At 37.7% G+C, this 22,395-nt stretch overlaps 1 protein-coding gene across 1 annotated transcript in view; it reads left to right on the forward strand.

Annotated features, from left to right (window-relative positions):
• Positions 1-22,395, forward strand: part of Sptlc2 (serine palmitoyltransferase long chain base subunit 2) — a 114,545-nt gene that overhangs the window by 80,753 nt on the left and 11,397 nt on the right. Inside the window, exon 10 of the mRNA XM_027931642.2 lies at positions 21,668-21,803. Coding sequence (XP_027787443.2) covers positions 21,668-21,803 — 136 coding nt within the window. The remainder of the gene's footprint in view (positions 1-21,667; positions 21,804-22,395) is intronic.

The following is a 22,395-nucleotide window of genomic DNA, read 5'->3' on the forward strand; positions in this document are numbered from 1 at the left end:
CCCAAAGAACTGTGGTCAGTGTTACAAAGCTGCTTGGAATTAATTATTTTTGTTTTTCTTTTTTTCCTACTTGTATATTTATAGCCTATTGAGAATCCCAGGTTCTTTATTACATAACCAACAAATGGTCTTATGCACAGTGTTTGTTTTAAATCGAATGTTGGTACTAATCACTTATAAACTCCTACCCTACCACCTTGCCATCTACCTCTCAAGCTGTTTAAGTTCACGCTCAGCTTTTTTCAGTGATTGTCTTTATTTGCTCACCTTTGTCGATCTTGATGCTTGACCATGATGCACACAGTGTATTTCCTCCTCCCTTTGTTTCTCTCCAGCAATGGCATATGATATGTTCCAGCCCCACAAGAGGATAGTAGAATAGTCTTTGGACAAATTAAGACTTTTTATCCCAGACTGAGGATGTGGTTCAGTGGTACAGCACTTGCCTAGCATGTCTTAGGCCTCAGATTCCATCCCTGGCCCTGCACCCCCCCCCCCCCCAAAAAAAAAAGACTTCTGTCCTGACTGTAAGTCGGCACCCTTTCAAGCTCAGTTCCTTACTTTTTCAAAGGTATTTGGCCTCTTTTCTTCCTTTTGTTTAATGCCCTCTGTTTCTGGCTGTGCATTAGCAACCATTTTTTAAACTTCTGATTATATTGAATCAACAACGTTAAGCCTTGGCCCCTGCTGCTTGCTGCACATCCTGTGGCAGTCCTCAGGAAATCCTAGTTTTTGGCATTGAAAGGAATTAAAGGATTAAGTCACTACTAGAGAGGGAACGATAAACCCTGCTTGTGGGAGGAATTTGCTGTGCAGTCCTTGGTGTTAGCAAAAGCTGCTCTCCTTCTCATATAGAGATAGAAACCCAAGGCACTGCTTTGGAGCAGCACCCCTGGGGCAGGAAGGCAGATTTGTCTGCTTTGATACCCGTCAGCCCAACATGGCCCAAGCTGAGCAGGTGGATATTTGTTGCCACTCTGGCAAAATAGGGGCTGTGTGTGAGATGGTGAACCTGGCTCCTGCTCATTTGTCTCCATGCTACGAAATTACCTTTCAGAGTTCTTGCTTCCTGGAGCTCCCTTATAACTATCCCCTCCATGAGACACTTCATTAGGACTAAATACCTTAGTTTGTGAAGAGTGTTGAAGACACACTTATTTTCCTTTTCTTTGGGACTCTTAAGTGTGTGTAACAGAAAGCTTTTCCAGTGTCATTTAGCTGGGACCTGAGGGGAATGTGTTATCAAAAACAATCTGCTCTGCCTTTTAGTTAACATTTCTTTTGTTTTTGTTTTAAATAAGATTTTTAGATAAGATTCTTTATCATTCTTTTTCTGAGATGGTATGTGTGTGGGGGGGGGACAATAGAAAATTCAAATACCACTATACTTTGTTTTTTAGAACAGTTTCTTTTTTTCCTTTACCTGCTCTGCTCTCTTTTCCACTTCCTTCTCCAGTCCCATTTGATACTTTAAGATATTTTTAAATAGAGTAATTTAATTTTAATCTACAGCACTACTGGGGTTCATGTAGAAGTTAAAGAACAAAGGATGGCCTTAAAGGTAGGTGAGTCGTTCTCCACTGTACTTTGGACTGGCTTCCCCCTTTCCTGTAGCCATCCACGCTGTTCTTCATGGTGCACCCCATGTGGATACTTGTGACAATTGTGTAATTTACTGATCTAGGAAGCATTGTGATGAGAGTTTTAAGTGTTTTCTACTGCCTTCTCCTCCCACTTCAAAGCTGTTCAAAGGAAGTGACAATGGATAATTAAAAATAAGTGAAGGGGGGGGACTGCTGTTTCTTGAAAGAAAATGTAATGACTTCATTAATAATTCATCCCTGTTCTAGCCAGTTCACACCCAAGATGTCATCTAAATGGGGAGGAGGAACATCATAGTGTAGAAGTTCCTTAACCTTGTTAACATCATCAGCATCTTTCTTTCTTTCTAAAAAGAGTTAACATTTTTAAAACAACTTTTATTTATTTATTTTTATGTGGTGCTAAGAATCAAACACAGTGCCTTACACATGCGAGATGAGCACTCTACCACTGGGCCACAACCCAGCCCCATCAGCATTTCTTTCAGCAGGGAGGTCCGCTTCAATATCTACTAATGAGATTCATAAGATCAGAAAAATCACCAAATTTAATAAAGCACCAAATGTTTACCACCACTTACAGAAAAGATGACTTTCCATTTATGAATTTTTATCTGTAACTCTTCATTCAGTGTTTCTAATTATTAAGCACACCCTGTTCCTGGGAAAATGTATAGAAAGCATGGCTGCAAGATTTTTTTTGTTCTAAGATGTTTTCTACTGTTAGGATTTTAAGTACTGTGTACCATTCATTGCTTCATAGCAGTACTGCAACAATAACAGAGTACTGTCCTCCCTGAACACCTTGAGGGCTGTTTCTTGCAGTTGATAAATGATTAAAGAAATACCTGGCCCTTTTTCTATTTGATAAGGAACAGGGTTCTCATCACCTAAATCCCACTGGACCTGAAATAACTTGGTAAAATGAATGAACAGCTGTGTCTTAAAGAGATTTCCAAGCTTTCTAAGGCACCAAAGAAACAATCATAAAGCATTTGCTTGACTTTCCCTGTTTAGTATTTATGGACCCTTGTGAGCATTTGTATTAATCAGGATTCTGTAGAGAAACAACCAGTAGACCAATAGGGGTGTGTGCGTGCATGCGTGCGTGCGTGCGTGCGTATTTATAAACAGAAATTTAGCATAAGGAATTGGTTTGCATGATTATGGAGGCTGACAGGTCCCTGGATCTGCAGTGAATAGGTCAGGAGAGCCAGGTATGGTTCCAGCATGTTTGAGATCTAGAAAGAGCTAGGGTTTCAGTTCCAGACCTAAGGGCAGGCAAAAACTGATGTAGTTCAATACTGTCAGACGGGAGTTCTCTCTCACTAAAGACAGGGTCAGCCCTTTTAGCCTTCAGCTGGTCAGATGAAGCTCACCACATTATGGAAGGCAGTTTTCTTTGTTGGTCTATTGATTCCATTGTTAAATCTCATCCAAAACATCCTCTCAACACCCCAAATAATGTTTGCCTGAATGACAGGGTGCCTGAATGACAGGGTACCTGTAGCTCAGTCCAATTGACATTGCCCAGTCAAATTGGCACATGATATTAACCATCACAGCACTCTGTTGATTAGCCCACTTCTTTTGTTTGTTTTTGAGACAGGCTGTCATTAAGTTGCCCAGGCTGCCTCAAACTCATGGACTTAAGCCATCCTTCCACCTTAGCCTTTTGAGTTTCTGGTACTACATACATCTGTAGCCCACATTCTTTGAACACTAAAATTTGCCTTCAGACATTTCCAGCTTCAATGCAAGTGAAGGAGCAAGTAAATTATTCTGCTTCATATTGAGCTTTGCAAAAAGACCTAGTTTTATAATTTTAACTTTATATGTTAATTTTTACTTATCAAAATTTTAGTTGATGCTATCCATGATGTTTATACCATTGACAATTTGTTAGATAAGTAGATCATCAATAAAAATCAAAAACAACAAATTATTATATTTTAGAACTTTGTAATGTGATCTAATTCATAACAGTAAAAGACTAAGGAAGTAAAACCTAATGGGCATGGAGTTGGCTGGTGTTCATCTATACAAATATGAAGATGTGGGGCTGGGGATATAGCTCAGTTGGTAGAGTGCTTGACTTGTATGCACAGGCCCTGAGCTTGATCCCTAGCACCACAAAACAAAAAACAAACAAACAAACAAAAAATGGGCAAATATGAAGATGTGTTTTTAGATTCTGATGTAAGCTCTGATTTTGGAATTCTCTTTATGTATAGTTTTACTTCAGGTCCTGTTTCTGCATGAACACAAAAACCTCAATGGTCAGTCTGTTTAAGATCCCAAATGTGGGATTTTTAATACCAGCATATTAATTTTTCCTACCCATTATCCAGTCATTTTGCTTATAAGAGCAAGACTTATTCATTTTTCCAAAACCTAAATATTATAGGTATAAATCACAAAAAGTAATTAGTTCCCTATGATTTCTCTTCCCATGGGTAACCCATTGTTTGATATATAGTCTACAGATTTCTTCTTTTGCTTGAACTCATATATAAGTAATAATTTTTGTTAATATTATTGCCTTTTGGCGATAGCATATAAGTAACACCACTTGATGAGAAATATTTGACAGTATCAGTTATGAGAAGGAAGGAAATGAGGATATTGATTGCCTTTTAACAGCTATAGGGGAAGTTTTATTCTAGAGTTGTTAGAATTTACTCCATAATTTTAACAAGATCAGCAAACACATGAGTTCTGTCAAGACACCTGTCAGGACACCTCCCAGTATTTAATTATTCTTAAGAATAATGAAAGATAGGCTGGGGTTGTAGCTCAGTGGTAGAGTGCTTGCCTTGCACATGTGAGGCATTGGGTTCAATCCTCAGCACCACATAAAAATAAATAAAATAAAGGTATTGTGTCCATCTATGACTAAAACAAAAAAAAATTTTAAAGAATAACGAAAGAGCAGGAAATTATACTGTAGGAGGGCAATCATCTTATGAATTCCCCATAAGTCAGGAAACAAGTGGTAAATTTTTAAGCTATTTTAAATTTGGGACTCAGTGTCATTTTGATCAATGAAGTGTTGTATTGTTCCTGAATTTTATGTGTGTACCTCATCTGAAAACACCCCATGTAAGGTTGGTGTGTATTCTCCCTTAAATATTTTAAATGTTTCTTTAAAAAACAGAAGTAATAATAGTAATAATAATATTACTATTATTTCTTGTTAATTTTCCCCAAAATTTCTAAGAGCTGTTTACTAGTGAGAGTGGAGCCTGGCCAACTGTCCTCTTAAGCTTTTAACCAGCGAGTTAATTATTCTAACAGAACAGGGATTGCTCTTGGGTGATAGGCTCTTTATTTATCCCCACATGGGTGTTGATGGTATACTCCATTCTTTCTTCTCTTCCTGTCATATATGAATTATGCTATATGTTCAAGTGTACATTTTATGACTTCTAGAGGTTTCTTCAAGGAAACAGTTGACACAGCCAGTAATGATCAGTAGGAAAGTACGATTTGTTGAAGTGTTTGATGCTGCATAAAGCATCATAAGTGTAACTGCAGCCTGGGAGTACTGACCAGAAACAGCATTGTCATCAGCATGCCAGAACCACAGGGGCTCAGGGGGACAGGCATTGGCCTCCACTGGAAGCAATCTCCATGGTGGTGGTGTTAGGACATACTTCCACCCAGACCTCGCCCCTGCTAAGTGGGCAGACATCCTGTCCATGTACACAGAACCTCCACATTTCTAAGCTCAAGGAGAAACTGAAGTAGAGGTAGGCCACCACCAGACATTGCAAGGGAGGGGTTACTTGCCATGGACGAATTTGTTGCTTTGGGTCTAATTGGTTTATTCTGTATATTTAAAAGACTTTATAAGCCCGCCTCAGTGCTTATTCCTGAATTTTGTATATTACACATGTTTTTAGCCCTGTGAACAGATCATACATGGCACATTTGTAATGGTAAGCTGCCTCTGCCACTAAATATGTGTATCAGTCATTTACTCTCATAGAACTGGTATATATGAACTTATACCAAAATCAGATGTTAGCAATATAAAAAAATTTGCTTTTAAAATAATAAAATGTATTTTAAATTCCATTGGAGACCATTTTTTGATTTAGCTGGTCACCTTTGCTGCTGGATCTTCCTCTTTTCCCACATGTGTAGTTAACTGAGAATATGCTGCCAAATTCATTTTATTAGCAGATAAGAGCGGTGTCTGTTACATTTTTATAGTTTTTAGTCTTTTTAAGGTGTATTATTCCTTTAATTGATGTCTGATCTTCAAAACATTTCTAGAAGCTGGACATGGTGGTGCATGCCTATAATCCCAGCAACTAGGAAGGCTGAGGCAGGAGGGATCGTGAATTCAAAGCCAGCCTCAGCAAAAGCAAGGTGCTGAACAACTAACTCAGTGAGACCCTGTCTCTAAATAAAATACAAAATTAGGCTGGCTATGTGGCTCAGTGGTCAAGTGTCCCTGAGATCAATCCCCAGTACAAAAAATAAACAAAAAACATTTGTAGAGGGACTTTTTTTACTATATCATCTATTTGGATCTAGGGTTATTTTTTTGTTGTTTTCCTTAGTTCAAGTCACAATTAGAATTTCATTCATGGGGTTGGGTTCATAGCTCAGTGGTAGAGTGTGTGCCTAACATCCATGAAGCCTTGGGTCAATCCTAGAACCAAAAGGGGAAAAAAAGAAAGAAATTCAGAAATCATGTTTTTACAGTTTACCAAATACCAAAAACATTGATTTTTCTGAAATTTTTTAAATTATTTTTTTAGGTGGATACAGTATCTTTATTTTATTTGTATGTGGTGCTGAGGATGGAACTCAGTGCCTCATCATGCTAGGCAAGTGCTCTACCACTGAGCCACAGCCACAGCTCCCATTTTTCTGAATTCTTGAAACAACAGTTCCTCAGTGCTAAAGTGCAGTATATTTCTTTTTTTTTTTTAACAATTTTTTTTAAAGAGAGAGAGAGAGAATTTTTTAATATTTATTTTTTAGTTTTCGGCAGACACAACATCTTTGTTTTTATGTGGTGCTGAGGATCGAACCCTGGCCGCACGCATGCCAGGCGAGCGGCTACCACTTGAGCCACATCCCCAGCCCAGTATATTTCTTAATACCTCTTAAGCTCTTCTGTGTTTGGTTTTGTGTTACTAATTTTTTTTTTTCACTCCTTTTGGGTATATGAGTAGGTCTTAGAATTGGAAAAATCTATTCCCTTTTCTCTATTCCTCAAGATCTTTAATATCTTCTTAGAAAACAAAGAAAATATACCCATGTGTTCTTGTTTGTTTTCCAATTTGAAGATTAAGTTATATATAGACGTCATTTTAGGTAAAATTAAAAATAGAAAATAAAAATAATCATCTAAATTATCTTTCATATATAAATATTAAATAAATAATAAAAAGCAAGTTTTCAGATATCATGTGTTAGGCATTTCATGAAGTGCTTTACATGCATTATCTCGTTTTCTTCAGACAACTTTATCTTCAACCCCTTCTTGCAGAATAGGAAACTGGGTAAGAGAGGTTCAGTTGGCTAAAGCCATACAACTGTTAGAGGATGGAGCCAGGATACAAATCCAGAAGCATGATGCCACCAAAGAACCTGACAAAAGCTAATATGTGAAACTTAGAATTATTAGTTCTGTTTGTTTCTCTCCCTCCCCCTCCCTATTTCTATCTCTATCTCATTCACTTTTACCATATTATATTCAAAATTACTTTCTGATGACTTCGAGTTTTAAAATGACCTTAATGTGACTATGTAACAACAAATCCCACCTCTATATATAATTATAATGCACCAATAAAAAAATATGGGGGAGGACTGGGGTTTTGGCTCAGTGGTAGAGTGCTTGCCTCACATATGGGAGGCACTGGATTCGATTCTCAGCACCACATATTGACAACGAAAACAAATGTTTTTAAAAATAAATAAATGATTTTTAGGGGCTGGGGCTCAGTGGCAGAGCGCTTGCCTCGAACATGTGAGGCCCTGAGTTTGATCCTCAGAACGACATAAAAATAAATAAACAAAATAAAGATTAATAAATAAATAAATAAATAAATAATTTTTTTAAATGGGGGGAAATTACCTTAATGTAAGCATCTCTTTATGCCTGTCCCAGACAATTTGGTCCCATCTCTGTCATGGTAATGGGCTTTCAGAAAAGGAAGGCATCTGGTTTGCTGTACTCAAATTTTCAAAGGTAATTTGCCTCCCCTGGATGATAATTAGTGTATGATAGCTGGGCGCAGTGTCACACACCTGTAATCCCAGTAGTTTGTGAGGCTGAGGCAGGAGGATCGCAAGTTCAAGGCCAGTTTCAGCAATTCAGCAAGACCCTGTCTCAAAATAAAATAAAATTGACCAGGGATGTGGCTCGGTGTTTAAGCACCCCTGGGTTTAATCCCTGGTACAAAAAAAAAAAAAAAAAAAACAGAAAAAGATGAAGGGTATACCAAAGATTAGAAAATGGAGACCTAGAAACAACAGGATAAACAGGCCAGTCCTTGATTTCGTCTCAGAACTAAGGCTGGGCCACAGGGTCAGTGTGTGGTCTTGTGTGGAAGATTTGAATAGCAGAGGAAGAGCACAGGAGCAACCACTACCACAGTTTTAAGTGCTTTCCGTTAGGTTCTCAGAACACTATTAAACATCATTCTCCTTCTTACAAGTGAAGAAATTGGGAGGTTGAGGAAATGGAGATTAATTTACTTATCCAAAGTCACATAGTTGCTAACTGGAGAGCAACAATTTGAGCCCTTGTGTTGAGTTCCAGAGTGCTTTTCCTATACTAGATAGTTGCTAATAGGCTAGATTATTATTTGCCTTGCTGTATACTTGATTATTTATCAAGTAATTATAGGTTATTCTGTTTTGTAATTTAAATTAGTTCAAATAGAGACAAGGGTTTTCATTTTCTCAGAGTATTTCAACTTGAATATCTGCTGTGCCTTCTTGAGGCAGGTACTACAGTGAAAAAGAACCAAAACAAAGTATTTGCCCTCAGAGTTTGCAGTTTATTTTGACTATACAAGACCACACATGAAGGCATAAGAACAGCAACAGAAACTTATAAAAGAGCAAACTAACGAAGGACACAGTAGAGGCATGCCTTAAAACGGATCATAGGAAAAATTTCTGTGACCTAATTTGTCTTTTTACTTCTGTCCTTCATCTTTCACCAATGATCTTTGGTTTATTTGGAATTTTCAAAAATTGGAAACATAAAACCATTGGTAGAAAATAATTTAAATTTTAAAAATGCTTATATTTACTAATTTGCATGATTTTCATCTAAGCTACAGAAAATTGTTCAGACGAATTTTAGTGTTGAACCTTTACAGTTCCTCTGATGGTCGACAGAAACCTCTGAAAGAGGTTTGTTTTTTTGTTTGTTTTCAGAAGTTACCGCTTGTATTTTATTTACATAGAAAAAAAGTGGCTTTGGACTAAATAATATTACATTAGCCTAAACACCCCCGCCAAGGGGCGGGTGGCAGGTCTGTTTATCCACGGCCTCCTTTCCGTCATCCCAACAGTCATTAACTTCCGATTTGGAACAGTAGTCTTGACTTACTCCATTTCAAACCTCTGGACTCTAAATATATTTGCTCCTCCAAAATCGAGTTTCTTTCTTGAGTTGGAGCCTCTCCTGCTTGTTTTCCCTTGCACTGGCTTTTTCTTTTGCGCTCTGCATCTCGGGCAGCGGCAGCACTCTTCATGAGGCTGAACTAGAAATCCTTACCCCTGTATTTAGTCACAGTATCTGTGGATTGTGACTCCTTAGTATCTTTGAATTATTCATTTTCTTGTAAATTTGTCATCTTTCTCAAAAAACAGACACTTGAGTGCAGGGGTGAGGGGAGGGGTCTGGGACAGGGTCTCTCTCATTTCCCAGGCAGTCCTCAATCGTACAATCTTCCTGTCCCAGCCCCTGAGTAGTTGGGATCACAGGCATGTACCACCACACCTGGCTTGAATGTTTCTTTAATTGATGTTGATTGGATTTAACAGAGCATTTCATCATATGGAGTAAATGATATGAAGTGGAACAGATTGACAGGTTTTATTGAGACTTTTATAGATGTTCATGTTTATTATAAAAGAAAGATGTGCATGTTTATTGTTATAATGAAAATTAGAATCAGAAAACCCAGAGATTTGGGAGTAGTTTTTCTTACTTTTTGTGTCAAATCTAAATGCCCAACCCTCTTCCCCTTTCTTGGAAGAAGTAAAAGTTATTTTTGGAAATCTGATTTCCTGAATAACCAGAGTCAGGAATCCCAGCAACTCTCACTATTAAAGGATATGCTTGCACATGTAAAGCATGTCCTGTTTACCTAAGGGTTATCTAGTAAGTTCAGGAACATCAGTAAGCCCTGACCCAAGTCTAGTCTTCCTTGAATGTCTGCAACCTACTCAGCCTGACTCCTTTTAAAATGGGAGTTAAACACAAATTCAGTAAAGGTATTTTTCCTGAGAAAGTATTACATTGCCAATATTGCCATATTTAATATTCAGAATTTCAGATTGCTGTCATCCTAGAGAGCATTTTTTTTTTCCCCTACAAAAACTGTTTCAGGGGCTGGGGTTGTGGCTCAGTGGTACCAGCACTTGCCTAGCATGGATGAGGCCCTGGGTTCAATCCTCAGCACCACATAAATATAAATAAATAAAGGTATTGTGTCCATCTACAACTAAAAAAAAATATTTAAAAAAATGTTTCAGGAGAACTTTTGTTACATATTGATATTATGCTCACCCAGAGTTATTTAAGCTTTTTTTTTTTTAATCCCAAATTGACCTTTTCAATGAACATGAACCATTTGTTCTTGCTTTATTCCTGCAGATGTGTCATTTTAACTTTTTCTTTGCTGAATAGTTTTGTGTTCCATTTCAGCCTTTTAGTTATATTGTTTCGTATCTTCCTAAAAGGCAATTTGGACCAGGTTTATGTTAAATTACTAGTTTTGTTATGCCCACCTTCCCTCAGCCTCTCCTTCTTGGCACTGTATGCAGAAGAAAAACGAATGCTGAAATATCTCAGGAAGTGTCTATAGGGGAAGGAAAGTAGATACACAGAAAGAAAATAAATACGTTTGTAGCCAGTATTGTCTGTTCTGTGTATTCATTCATAGGATTGTCTTAAGAGAGAAAAGGGGAAAACATTGAGGGTGGGCACTTTATCTCTTCATTTCCTGCCTGGGGATGAGGTTTTAAGTGCTGTTTCAATGCCACCTCCACTGCCTTGCAAACTTGGGGAGCACCCAGCACCAAAAAATGTCAGGTGTTTTCCAGGTTTGTCTTGAGGAGAATGCCTGAGCCCCCCAGAGTAATATTCAGATGTTGCGCTCTCGCTCTCTCTCTCTCTCTCTCTCTCTGTAAAAGAGTGATTATTAGATGATAATTGTCTATATTAAGATTATGAATAGAGAGATGAGAAAGTTAACCTCAGTTCCAGATGGTGTTTTTGTTTTTAATACTTAAGGTAACATTTCAAGCATTTGAATTTTTATTTTTATTGTACTATTGGCCTTCATAAAGTACACAGATCTTAGGTCTAAAATTCCATGAGCAGATACATGGTCATCTGCCTAACCCACAGATCACAGTGTAGAACATCCCCAGTGACCCCAATGCAGCCTGCCTTGTGCCTACTTCTGGGGTTTTTTGGTTTTTGGGGTTTTTTTTAACCTTTTTAAAAAATACTTTATTGATTCATTGATTGATTGGATTTTATTTATTTATACATGGTTCTGAGAATCAAACCCAGTGCCTCACACATGCTAGGCAAGCGCTCTACCACTGAGCCACAACCCCAGCCCTGTTATTGTGCTTTAATAGTTTTGCCCATTCTTGAACTTCATATAAATGGAATCATACAGTACATATAATCATCTTTTGGATCTCTCTTCTTTTACTAATCATGTCTTTGAGATCCATCTGGGTGTTTGGGTAGAATAATAATTCATCTTCATTGCTGTCTAATATCTCATTGCTTGAATATATTATAGTTTATCTATTCTGCTGGTGGGCATTTGGGTTGTTTCCTGATTTGACTGTTATTAAGAATACTGCTATGACATTCTTACACATGTCTTTTGGTTGGCAATTCTGTTGGGTATATGTAACCAGAAATAGAATTGCTGGATCCTAAAGTAGGCCAATGTTTAAGTTCAGCGGATATTGGCATTTTTACAAAATACCAATCTATAATCCCTCCAGTATCTATAAGTGTTTTTTTAACAGATGATGATGGAAAAACTGGAAGTCCACATGCAGAAGTATGTACCTCTATCTCGTACCATGAACAAAACATTGATTCAAAATGGATCAAAGGCTTAAATGTAAGAGCTAAAATTATAAAGTTCTTAGAAGAAAATAGTGTAAATCTGCATGACTGTGGACCAGGCAGTGGTGTTTTAGTTTTATCACCCAAAAAAACAAACAACCAAAGAAAAGATAATTCAATTGGACTTTATCAAAATGTAAGCTTTTAACCAGGCATGGTCGCGTACATCTGTAATCCCAGTGACTCTGGAGGCTGAGGCAGAAGGACTGCAAGTTCCATGTCAGCGTGGGCAATTTAGTGAGACCTTGTCTCAAAAATAAAAGGGGCTGAAGGTATAGATTAGTGATGAAGCACCCTTGTGTTCAATCCCTGTACTGGAAAAAAAAAAAAAAGTAAAGCTTTTGTGCTTCAAAGGATACCCATTAAGCAAGTGAAGAGACAGCTTAAGAATAGGGGGAATTTTGTAAATCATATATCTCATAAGGGGACCCTGAGCAACTTAGTGAGACCCTGTCACAAAATAAAAAGGTCTGGAAATGTAGCTTAACAATAAATTGTCCCTGGGTTAAATCCCCCCGGAATAATAAAAATAAACTCATAATATTAACAATAACAACAATAATAAAATAATGAGGAGGAAAACAGTAGAGTAATGGGAGGGAATTTATCTACAATAATTTGTAATGTTCCAATTAATAGAACAGAATTAAAATTCCAAAAATGAATGCAAAAAAACTATAAGGAAAGGGCCCACTGAAGAGAGGCCCCAGAGCTGGAATGTGGCTCAGTGGCACTGCCCTTGCATGTGCAAGGCTCTGGGTTCCATTTCCAGCACCAAAAGTGAAAAAAAAAAAAAAAAAAAAGAGAGAGAGAGAGAGAGAGAGAGATAACCTATTTGTGGTATTGCCTTTTAAGTATACTGTTGACTGATTAGTGCATGCTTTTTCTTGTATTTTCTCACATGTAACTTTGAATTGTAAATATATCATTTTGTCCCACATTTATATTTTCTAGAATAAATATAGTAATTGGATATAAGGGAAATATAAACACACCCAAATCAGGTGTGGGGAGGCCCAAGGGAGGCTTGAAGCAGGAGGATCACAACTTCAAGGCCAGATTGGGCAATTTAGACCCTATCTCAAAATAAAAAGGGTTGGGGAAGTGCCTTAGTGATTAAGTGTCCCTGGGCTCAATCCCTGGTACCCAAAACAAATAACTCCCCTCCCCCCACAAGATTCAGTATCTTATAGCTAATGTGTGGTTGTGAGTCTCCAATTCTGATATTAAGGTTACAAGCAAAAAAAAAAACCCCACAGTCCATATGAGGAAATGACTCTTAGGGCCAACAGGGTTCTCAGCCAACCAGTAATTTACCATCCTCCTAAGAAAAATATAGGTTTTTTTGTTTTGTTTTACTTTGGATTTTGGTTGGTTGGTTTGTTGTCACAGGTTGGGCTGTGGGAAGTGCAAAATTGACATTTATCACCTTCTGGCCAGCAATTCTAAATGTTCTGCAGGGCCCTGGACAGTCTAACAACTAGGACAGCATTTTCTACCCCAAATGCTAATAACAGCCTTCCTGGAAACACTGGAAATGGTTTGACACATATTTTATGGGGGTGCCCCTTTGGAGGATGGGATATGTCAGGAGTTTATTTATTTATTTATTTATTTATTTATTGGTACCAGGGATTGAACCCAGGGGCACTTAACCACTGAGCACAACCCCAGGCATATTTTAAGACAGGGCCTTGCTAATATGCTGAGGCTGGCTTGAACTGCAATCCTCCTGTCTTGGCCTTCTGTGCCACCCGGATTATGGATGTGGGCCACCTTGCTCAGCAGAAATCTTGAGTAGAAATTAGAAAGGAAAATGCAAGACAAAAGAAGTTCATACGTAGCATCTGCAACACATACACACACACACACACATACACACTCACTCACTCACTCACACTGCACAGGTGGAATAGATCAGAGGATCACCCAGTTGTGGTGTGGTAATGTGGTCATGTGCAGGCAAATGCTGTATGCCTGATCTATACCCCCAGCCACTGTGATGTGGCCACGTGATGTGGGGTGGCAGCATTGCCTGACACTCCTCCTTAGTCGGTCCTACTTAGTACCAGAGCTGGGGTAAATCGGTGAGTTATGGTTAAGAGTCCTGTCTGAAACCAAAAGAACTGGGGATTCAAACCCTGTGTCCTCCTCTTTTAAGTCACCTTGTGCTGAGGTTGTGGCTCAGAGGTAGAGTGCTCACCTAGCATGCATGAGGCACTGGATTCAATCCTCAACACCACATAAAAATTAAAAAAATAAAGATATTGTGACCACCTATAGCTAAAAAATAAATATATTTTTTTAAAAAGTTATTTAACCTTTCTGGGCATCAGTTTAATTTCTCAGTTGTAAAATAGCTCTTAAATACACCTGGTTTGTAAACAGGAGAGGTGGAAAAGCTTACTAAGTCTGTTTTTGCTCTCAAAAATTACTAGAATGATGTATAAAAGATGCTATGGCTTAAGTGTTCAGCATGAAAGGAATTTGGATTTTTTTTTTAATCCCTAGTTTGTTGTCTCTTTTGAAAGTGTTATCTTTATTGCATCCAAGATTTTCTACCCTGCAGATTTCTTAACAGTTCTTGGAACTGGTGTAAGAGCAGCAGTTAGTCACACCTGACTCCTGTCTGAGCCCAAGGTACTTCTAGCTGAGAGAGGCGGAGCTGTTGTCCTACTGTTGGACTCTGTGGCACCATGAATGCAAATGTGTCATGCAAGCGAGCGCTCCATTAATTTACATTAACATAAATCTCTATATCCTTCTGTTCTCTTAGAGTAGACTATATAGTGTTGTCTTATCAGGACATAAGGCAGGTTAGCTATTGACTTGATAATATTTAGAGATGTAATAACTAAAGCAAAATATAGTTTTCCTCTGATTAGAAATTACTGAAAAAAGGAAAAGGAACAAACATTTGGCTGTGTTCTTTGAAACAGCTGTATAGTTAGCACTAGTGGTGTTTTAGGCAAAATTTTTGCTGCCTTTATAGCTTGGACTTTGTTCATAGGTCTCATCCTTCTGTTTTAATCAGTCCCAAGACTTAGGAAACGTGTAGCTCATAGGACACTGTTCTGAGTAATACCTGTCCAGGAGGGAAAAGAATTTTATTTGAGTAATAGTAATTGCTTCCAACATTAAGATTATATGGCTGAGGGGTTGGGGATATAATGTAGCTCAGTGGTAGAACTTTTGCCTAGCTTGTATGAGGCACTGGGTTTGATTCTCAGCACCCCATAAAAATGAATACATAAAATAAAGGTATTGTGTCCATCTATAACTAAATATTTTTAAAGGAAAAGATTATATGGCAGAGATAGCTGAATTATGACTTGATTTTTTTTAATGTCCTTTTTTAAAAGGCTGGAATGCAGTTGATACAATTTCAAAATATATTGACAGTGGTTAATAAAGTTAGTTCTCTGGGCAGTGAGTGTGGCTCAGTGGTAGAGTAGTGGTAATGTAGGATCTAGCATACACAAGGCCCTGGTTTCTGTCCCCAGCACCACAAAAAAAATCCAGATGGCTTTCTAAATCTAAATCCTTTGTAAAAGTGATTGAAGTCTATCAATATCTATAGACAAAACATACTGAAGAAGTTCAAAAGGACAACCACACATTAAGTTTCTTTGTAAAATTCAAGAGAATCATTACAGATTTATTTTCCAATTGTTTTTGTGAAGATTTGGGCTGAGGTTGTGGCTCAGTGATTAAGAGTGCTTGCTTGTCTAGTACATGTGAGGCACTGGGTTCAATCCTCAGCACCACATAAAAATAAATTAATGAAAGGTCTTAGGTTGGTTCATCTACAAAAAAAAATTTTTTTTTAAATAAAAAAAGTGAAGATTTATGCCAGGTGTGGTGGTGCACACATGCAATCCCAGTGCCTCAGGAGGCTGAGACAGGAGGATTGCAAGTTTGAGATCTTGTCTCAAAAAATAAGAAAGGGGCTGAGGATGGCATGGCTCAGAAGTTAAGTCCCTATGGGTTTAATCGCTGGTACCAAAAAAAAAAAAAAAGTAAAGATTTATGTTGAGAAGCACTCTGACCTCTTATTATCATCTGTGTTCTTTCTCAGACAAAGGTAAAACCCTTTTAAGTGATAGCAATTGTTTTTAGCAGTGCTGTATTTCTTGAAGTCTGTAATTAGCCAGACTTGCAGAACTCTGCAGTAAGAAGACCTTAGAACTGCCAGGTTCAGTGATGCTCCCATGTAATCCCAGCAGCTCTGGAGCTGAGGCAGGAGGATTGCAAGTTCAAAGCCAGCCTCAAAAACTTAATGAAGCCCTAAGCAATTTAAAAAGACCCTGTCTTGAAATAAAGTATAAAAAAGAGCTGGGGATGTGGCTCAGTGGTAAAGCGCCCCTGGGTTCAATCCCTGGTACCAAAAAAAGAAAACCTTAAAACTCAAGGGCAGGGGCTGGGGACGTGGCTCAAGTGGTAGCACGCTCGCCTAGCATGCATGAGGCACTGGCTTCGATTCTCAACACCACATAAAAATAAAATAAAGATATTGTGTCTACCTAAAACTAAAAAATAAATATTTTTTAAAAATTAAAAAAAAAAACCTCAGGGGCAGATTAGACTTCAATAGTCATTAGCCTACCTGCATTAGTATTAACTGGTGTTTTATATGGTATTTAATTCAAAATGGGATGGCTGTGTTGTCTGTTAAAGTTCAGTATCACTTCAAGAATAAAGAACAACTAGCCAGGCCCTCTGGCACACACACATACAACCCCTGGCACTCAGGAGGCTGAGGCAGGTAGATCACAAGTGTAATGTGGACTGGACAACTTACTAAGACCATCTCTCAAAACAAAAAATAAAAAGACTGGGGATTTAGCTCAATGATAGAGCACCCTGGGTTCAATCCCCAGTACCACACATACACAAAAAAAAGTAAGGGTAACATATGTACATACCACAGCCTGCTGATTTGCCTGCATTTATTTGACTACATTATTTTCCTGTTAGTCTCTTTGAAATTATTAAGTTGAACCATAAGAAATTGACAATTTGGGGTAGGTGTGTACGGTGGCACATGCCTGTAATCCCAGCTACTCAAGAAGCTGAGGCAGGAGGATCATAGGTTTAAGGTCAGCCTCAGCAATTTAGCGAGAGACACTTGTCTCCAAATTAAAAGGGTTGAGGATGTAGATTAGTGGTAGAGGAACCCTGGGTTCAATTCCTAGTACCCATCCTCCACACACACCCATACAAATTGCCTTTTTTTTTTTTTTTTTTTTAAGCTCAAAACCAGTTAAGTGTTGAAAGTGTGATGGTTTAGTCTAATAGTTTGAAGGATAATCTGACGCTTCATTTCTGTGATTCACTGTATCATTTTTATTATTTCCATCAAATATTAGTAGAATTCCTTTTCTAGATAGTCTTGACTCTTCTAGTCTTTATCCCTCTGCTCATCACTGATTATTAGTTTTGCTGTTCAAGATGAATTTATTGGAAAAACTGCTTTTCCTTTGTCCTGCATCCCCTTTACCCATTCACCCTCAGCACATGCATTTGCCCATAAATGCTAGTTACAAAGTAAATTATGGATATTGTTACCCAGTAAAGCATTAAGCTTTAAAATTTGAAACATGGATAATTTCTTTGTGTGGTATGGGGGAAGAAGCATTGGACTAGAGTCAAAAGACCTAAATCTCAGGGCTGGGGTTGTGGCTCAGTGGTAGAGCACTTGTCTGGCCACCGGTGAAGTACTGGGTTTGATCCTCAGCACCACATAAAAATAAAACAAAGGTATTGTGTCCATCTGCAACAATAAATAAATAAATAAATAAGTAAATAACTTGATCTGCCATATGATGAATAAAAAGCCTTGGAGAAAGTAATTTGACATCTGAGCCTGTTTCTTCATGTATAAAGTATAAATAGTACATTCTTTTGCCACCTACCTAAGCAGTTAGGATCAAATGAAACTGAACTGTTAACTAGTAATTGTAGCAATTCTTATGTCCCTTATTTGGAATAACTAGAATAGGAGATAGTTCTTTTTACTGTGTACTTTATAGCTTCCAAAATGAAGGTTGATAATCTCAACTCTGATGTCCATCAACACATAAATGAATAAGTAAAATTGTGGTATACCTTACCATGAAATACTACTCAGCAGCATAAGGATTTACAGGTTAGAGATTTTAAGTACCTGTTCTCAGTATTTTTAGGTTTGTATATGAATATTATATTAAAAATGTTTTCTTATGAGAGAATAGATGACAATGGATGAGAGTCCTACCTCCTTCTGTTTAAATCTTCTTTAGATTAATAAAGCAATCAGTGAAAAAGTCAAGGTCTAAATCTTTTTTTTTTTTGGTAGGGATTGGTGGCGGGGATCAGGGATTGAACTTTGGGCACTCGGCCACTGAGCCATATCCCCAGCCTTATTTTGTATTTTATTTAGAGACAGGGTCTCACTGAGTTGCTTAGCACCTCTCTGTTGCCAAGGCTGGCTTTGAACTTGAGATTGTCCTGTCTCACCCTCCCGAACCGTTGGGATTACAGGTGTGCGCCACCACGCCTGGCCTAAATCTCTCTAACAATTATTTTCTTGATAATTTGTCTTCATTTTTGTGGAATGAAAAAAAAATCTTAATTGAGGTTAGTCTATTTGTAATAAGAAAAATGTACTAGATACAGGGGGAAAAAAATCAATGTATATTCATGTGTGTCACTCAATTCTTAAACCAAATTTAATGAGAGATTATTCACATATGATAATAAAACTCACGAATTTTAAGTAACTGCACAGTTTTGACAAATATATACATTCTTGTAACCATGCCACAGCTAAGGTATAAAATATCCTACTTTTAAGGACACTTTTTTTAGCCATCTGTACATCATCATCCTCAGAAGTCCCCCATGCCCCTTTGCTGTCGGTCCCCTTCCCATTCCCTGGCAAACAGTAATCTGTTTTTCTGCCACTGTGATCATGACTTTTTAAGAATTTCATATAAATGGATTTGTATATGACATTGTCTTTTATGTCTGGTTATTTCAATTCACATGTTTTTGAGATCCGTCAGCATTATTGTGTGTATCGATTGCCCCTTTTTATTTATTTATTTATTTATTTATTTATTTTCTCTCATCGTGTTTCCTGTACCATTTTGAACATACAGAGCATAATTGTAATAACATTTTAACATCCTGCTAATACTGTCATTTCTGATCTTTTCTGTTGACATAAGGTCACATTTCCTGTTTATTTGAATGCCTGCAATTTTATTTTGTTGTTGTTGTTGGACACAGTACCTATTTTTTATTAATTTATTTTTATGTGGTGCTGAGAATCGAACCCAGAGCCTCACACGCTCTACTGCTGAGCCACAATCTCAGCCCCTGCAATTTTCTTTTATGTGTTGGACATAGTAAATTTTATACTGTCGTGTGCTGTATTTTATTGTATTCCTTTAGGTAATTTTGGACTTTTTTTCTTGGATCCTTTCAAGACTTGCTTTTAAGTATTGTTACAGTGGGTCAAGACCAATTTTTAGTCCAGGGCTAATTTAGTTCCATTTCTAAGGTGATGCTCTTCTGAGGACTCTGTTAGATGTGTTGTAAGATTCTCCCATTTTGATGGGTAAAAATAAAAAAAAATAAAAAAGCTCTGTGTGAGTGCTGTTTTCTGGTGGACCTTTCTTTCCCCAGCATCTGATAGTTTCTCTCTCTCTCTCTCTTTAATATTTTGTTTAGTTGTAGATAGACACAATACCTTTATTTATTTTTATGTGGTGCTGCAGGTTGAACCCAGTGCCTCTCATGTGCTAGGCAAGCGCTCTACCACTGACCTATAATGCCAGCCCTGATAGTTTTCTTCTTGTGTATGCCTATCAATCAATACCCTTCCCAGGACTCAAGGAGACTGCCCCCTGTAGATCCCCATGTGCACTCTGCACATTCCTCCTCCTGTACACCCAAGATAGTCTAGCCACCTTGGCCTCCCCAATTCTAATCACAACTGACAACTCTCCACTCCAAACCCAACTGTCCTCAACTGACAAAACTAGGTTCCCCTTCTCTGTGCATCAATCTAGTACCTGCCTCCAGGAAGCACAGAGCAACCTGAAGGTTTAGCTTGGTTTCCCTTCTCCCAGGCAGCATAGTCCTGCACTCCCTGTGTTGGAGTGTCTAAAAACCACTGTGCTGTATTTTTTGTCCAGTCTTCTGCTGTTTATAGTAGGTGAATTTGATCCCTAGGATGCTGTAATGACAGGAAGTGGGAGTCTCCTATAAAAGTAAAGCATGTATTGATAGTACCTCAGAGAAAATAGGGTACTTGGCTCATCAGTTGTCAACATACTTAAATCTGACACACTTTAGTGTCTGCTCTTTGTAAGACATAGGACCTAACGTAAGTGTTGTTCCTTGGTGTTCATGGTAACTAGTCTAATCAAAGATTGACTGTTTTTCTCTGATGAACTTGTACATAAGGAATATTAATTCTGGGTTATTTTGGGCCAAATTATCTAGCATAGCTTTGCATGAATAATGAATATGTTAATATTCTCTCTCTCTCTCTCTCTTTTTTTTTTTTTTTTTTTGGTGATGGGGATTGAACCCATGGCCTTATACATGCTGTGAAAATGCTCCACCACTGTGCCACATCCCCAGCTCCATCAGTATCCTACTTCTTTTTTTTTAATATTTTATTAGTTATTAATGGAGCTTTATTTATTTATTTGTTTATATGTGGTGCTGAGAATTGAACCCAGTGCCTCATGCATGCGAGGCAAGCACTCTACCACTGAGTTACAACCCCAACCCCATCAGTATCCTACTTCTAAGGACACTTTTTTTTAACCATCTGTACATTTGATTGCTTGATTATGCTTCGATATATGTGAGAAAATTACTGCAAATTTTTCTTATTCACAATTATTTACGGTTGAAAAGACCATTAAACATTTTTTAACCCTTTGTAAACTAATTTTTTTGATTTATTAAAAACAGAACAATTATTTGAACATTTCATAGATGGGCCAACCTTAGTGTCAACACTTGGCCAGATATTTAGTCAGTTAAATTAAAGAATAATTAAAGAAATGTGTTTTGATCTATTTGTATTTTAGGAAGATGAGTAAAATCAGATTTAAAATATGATTTTACTTTATGACATATAGACTGTTGTTGTCTGATTAGAGTTTTAAACAATGTGAAATGAAATGGTTAAGAGAAAAATTTGAGGTCTAAGTGGCTTTACCTGTGGACTTATGTGTAAAATGATTTAAACATAATTAGTTGGAATGAGTATTGAAATTGGAAGTTCTAGATTCTAGTGTCAGCTGTGCCTTTTACTGCTACTGGGTGATGTGGGCAAGTTACCTGAGACTCTTATAACTTCTAAAATGAAGATAATAAACATCCTACTTACTGTCAAGGATGTGTGGAGTGCTGAATTGCAGAAAAACAACATTCTTTGGGGATGCTAATATGTCATGGAAACTTTTGACATTAAACTTTATTTTTCCATGTTATGTAAAAACTACTATCAACAGTAAGAATGATAGATTGCAAAGTGAGGTATATTTATTACATTTCACATAGTTTATCATGCAAAAAAATGATGTTGAAATGGAAGAAACAAGCATAGGCCTATTTAGATAGAATGGCGATAGGAAGAGACTGCTGTATTTTTTTCATCCTCCTTTTTCATTTTGTTTTCTCTCCCACAATTTTCCAGGCAAAGAATGTGTGCAGCAGTTAGCCGAGAACACTAGGTATTTCAGGAGACGACTGAAGGAGATGGGCTTCATCATCTATGGAAATGAAGATTCTCCAGTGGTGCCTTTGATGCTCTACATGCCAGCCAAAATTGGGTATGTTTTATTGCAGGTCACTCAGTGGTCCTTCATTAGACTTAAGGCACCTGTGATAAAAGACTAGGGCTTATAGTTAGAAAAATTATCTTTTCTCCACTGTGTCCATTTGTTAGTTAGGCCATAGTTGACATAGTGGATCTAAATTGCAAGATGTGTAAACTTATTATCATTTCATTAAACAAATATCCAAGTTTAACGCTGTCTTCCAGGTGCTTAGGATGGATGTGTGAACAAAACACAAAACATCTCTGTCCTTGTTTGTGGAGCTTACTTTCTAGTGGGGCAACAGTCAGACAAATGTAGTAATTAGAAGATATTACACTATGTGTGCTCAAAGGTATTATGCGTATCGAAAAAAGAATAATGCAGGCTACATATGGGGATTGAGAGGACCTGGTAGGTGTGCAGAAATAGCATTAAATAGGGGACAGGGAAAGCCTCGGTGGGAAGGGAAGATGAAATCTGAGCAAAGAGGAACAGTCTGTACAGAGGCCACATGCAGGGACATGCTTAGTCGGTTGAAGAATAGCCAAGTGGTCACTGGAGCTGGAGGACAGCGCCCAAGGGGGAGCAGTGGGCCATGAGGTCA

Source organism: Marmota flaviventris, chromosome 2 (assembly GCF_047511675.1).
Source record: "Marmota flaviventris isolate mMarFla1 chromosome 2, mMarFla1.hap1, whole genome shotgun sequence".
NCBI lineage: Eukaryota > Metazoa > Chordata > Mammalia > Rodentia > Sciuridae > Marmota > Marmota flaviventris.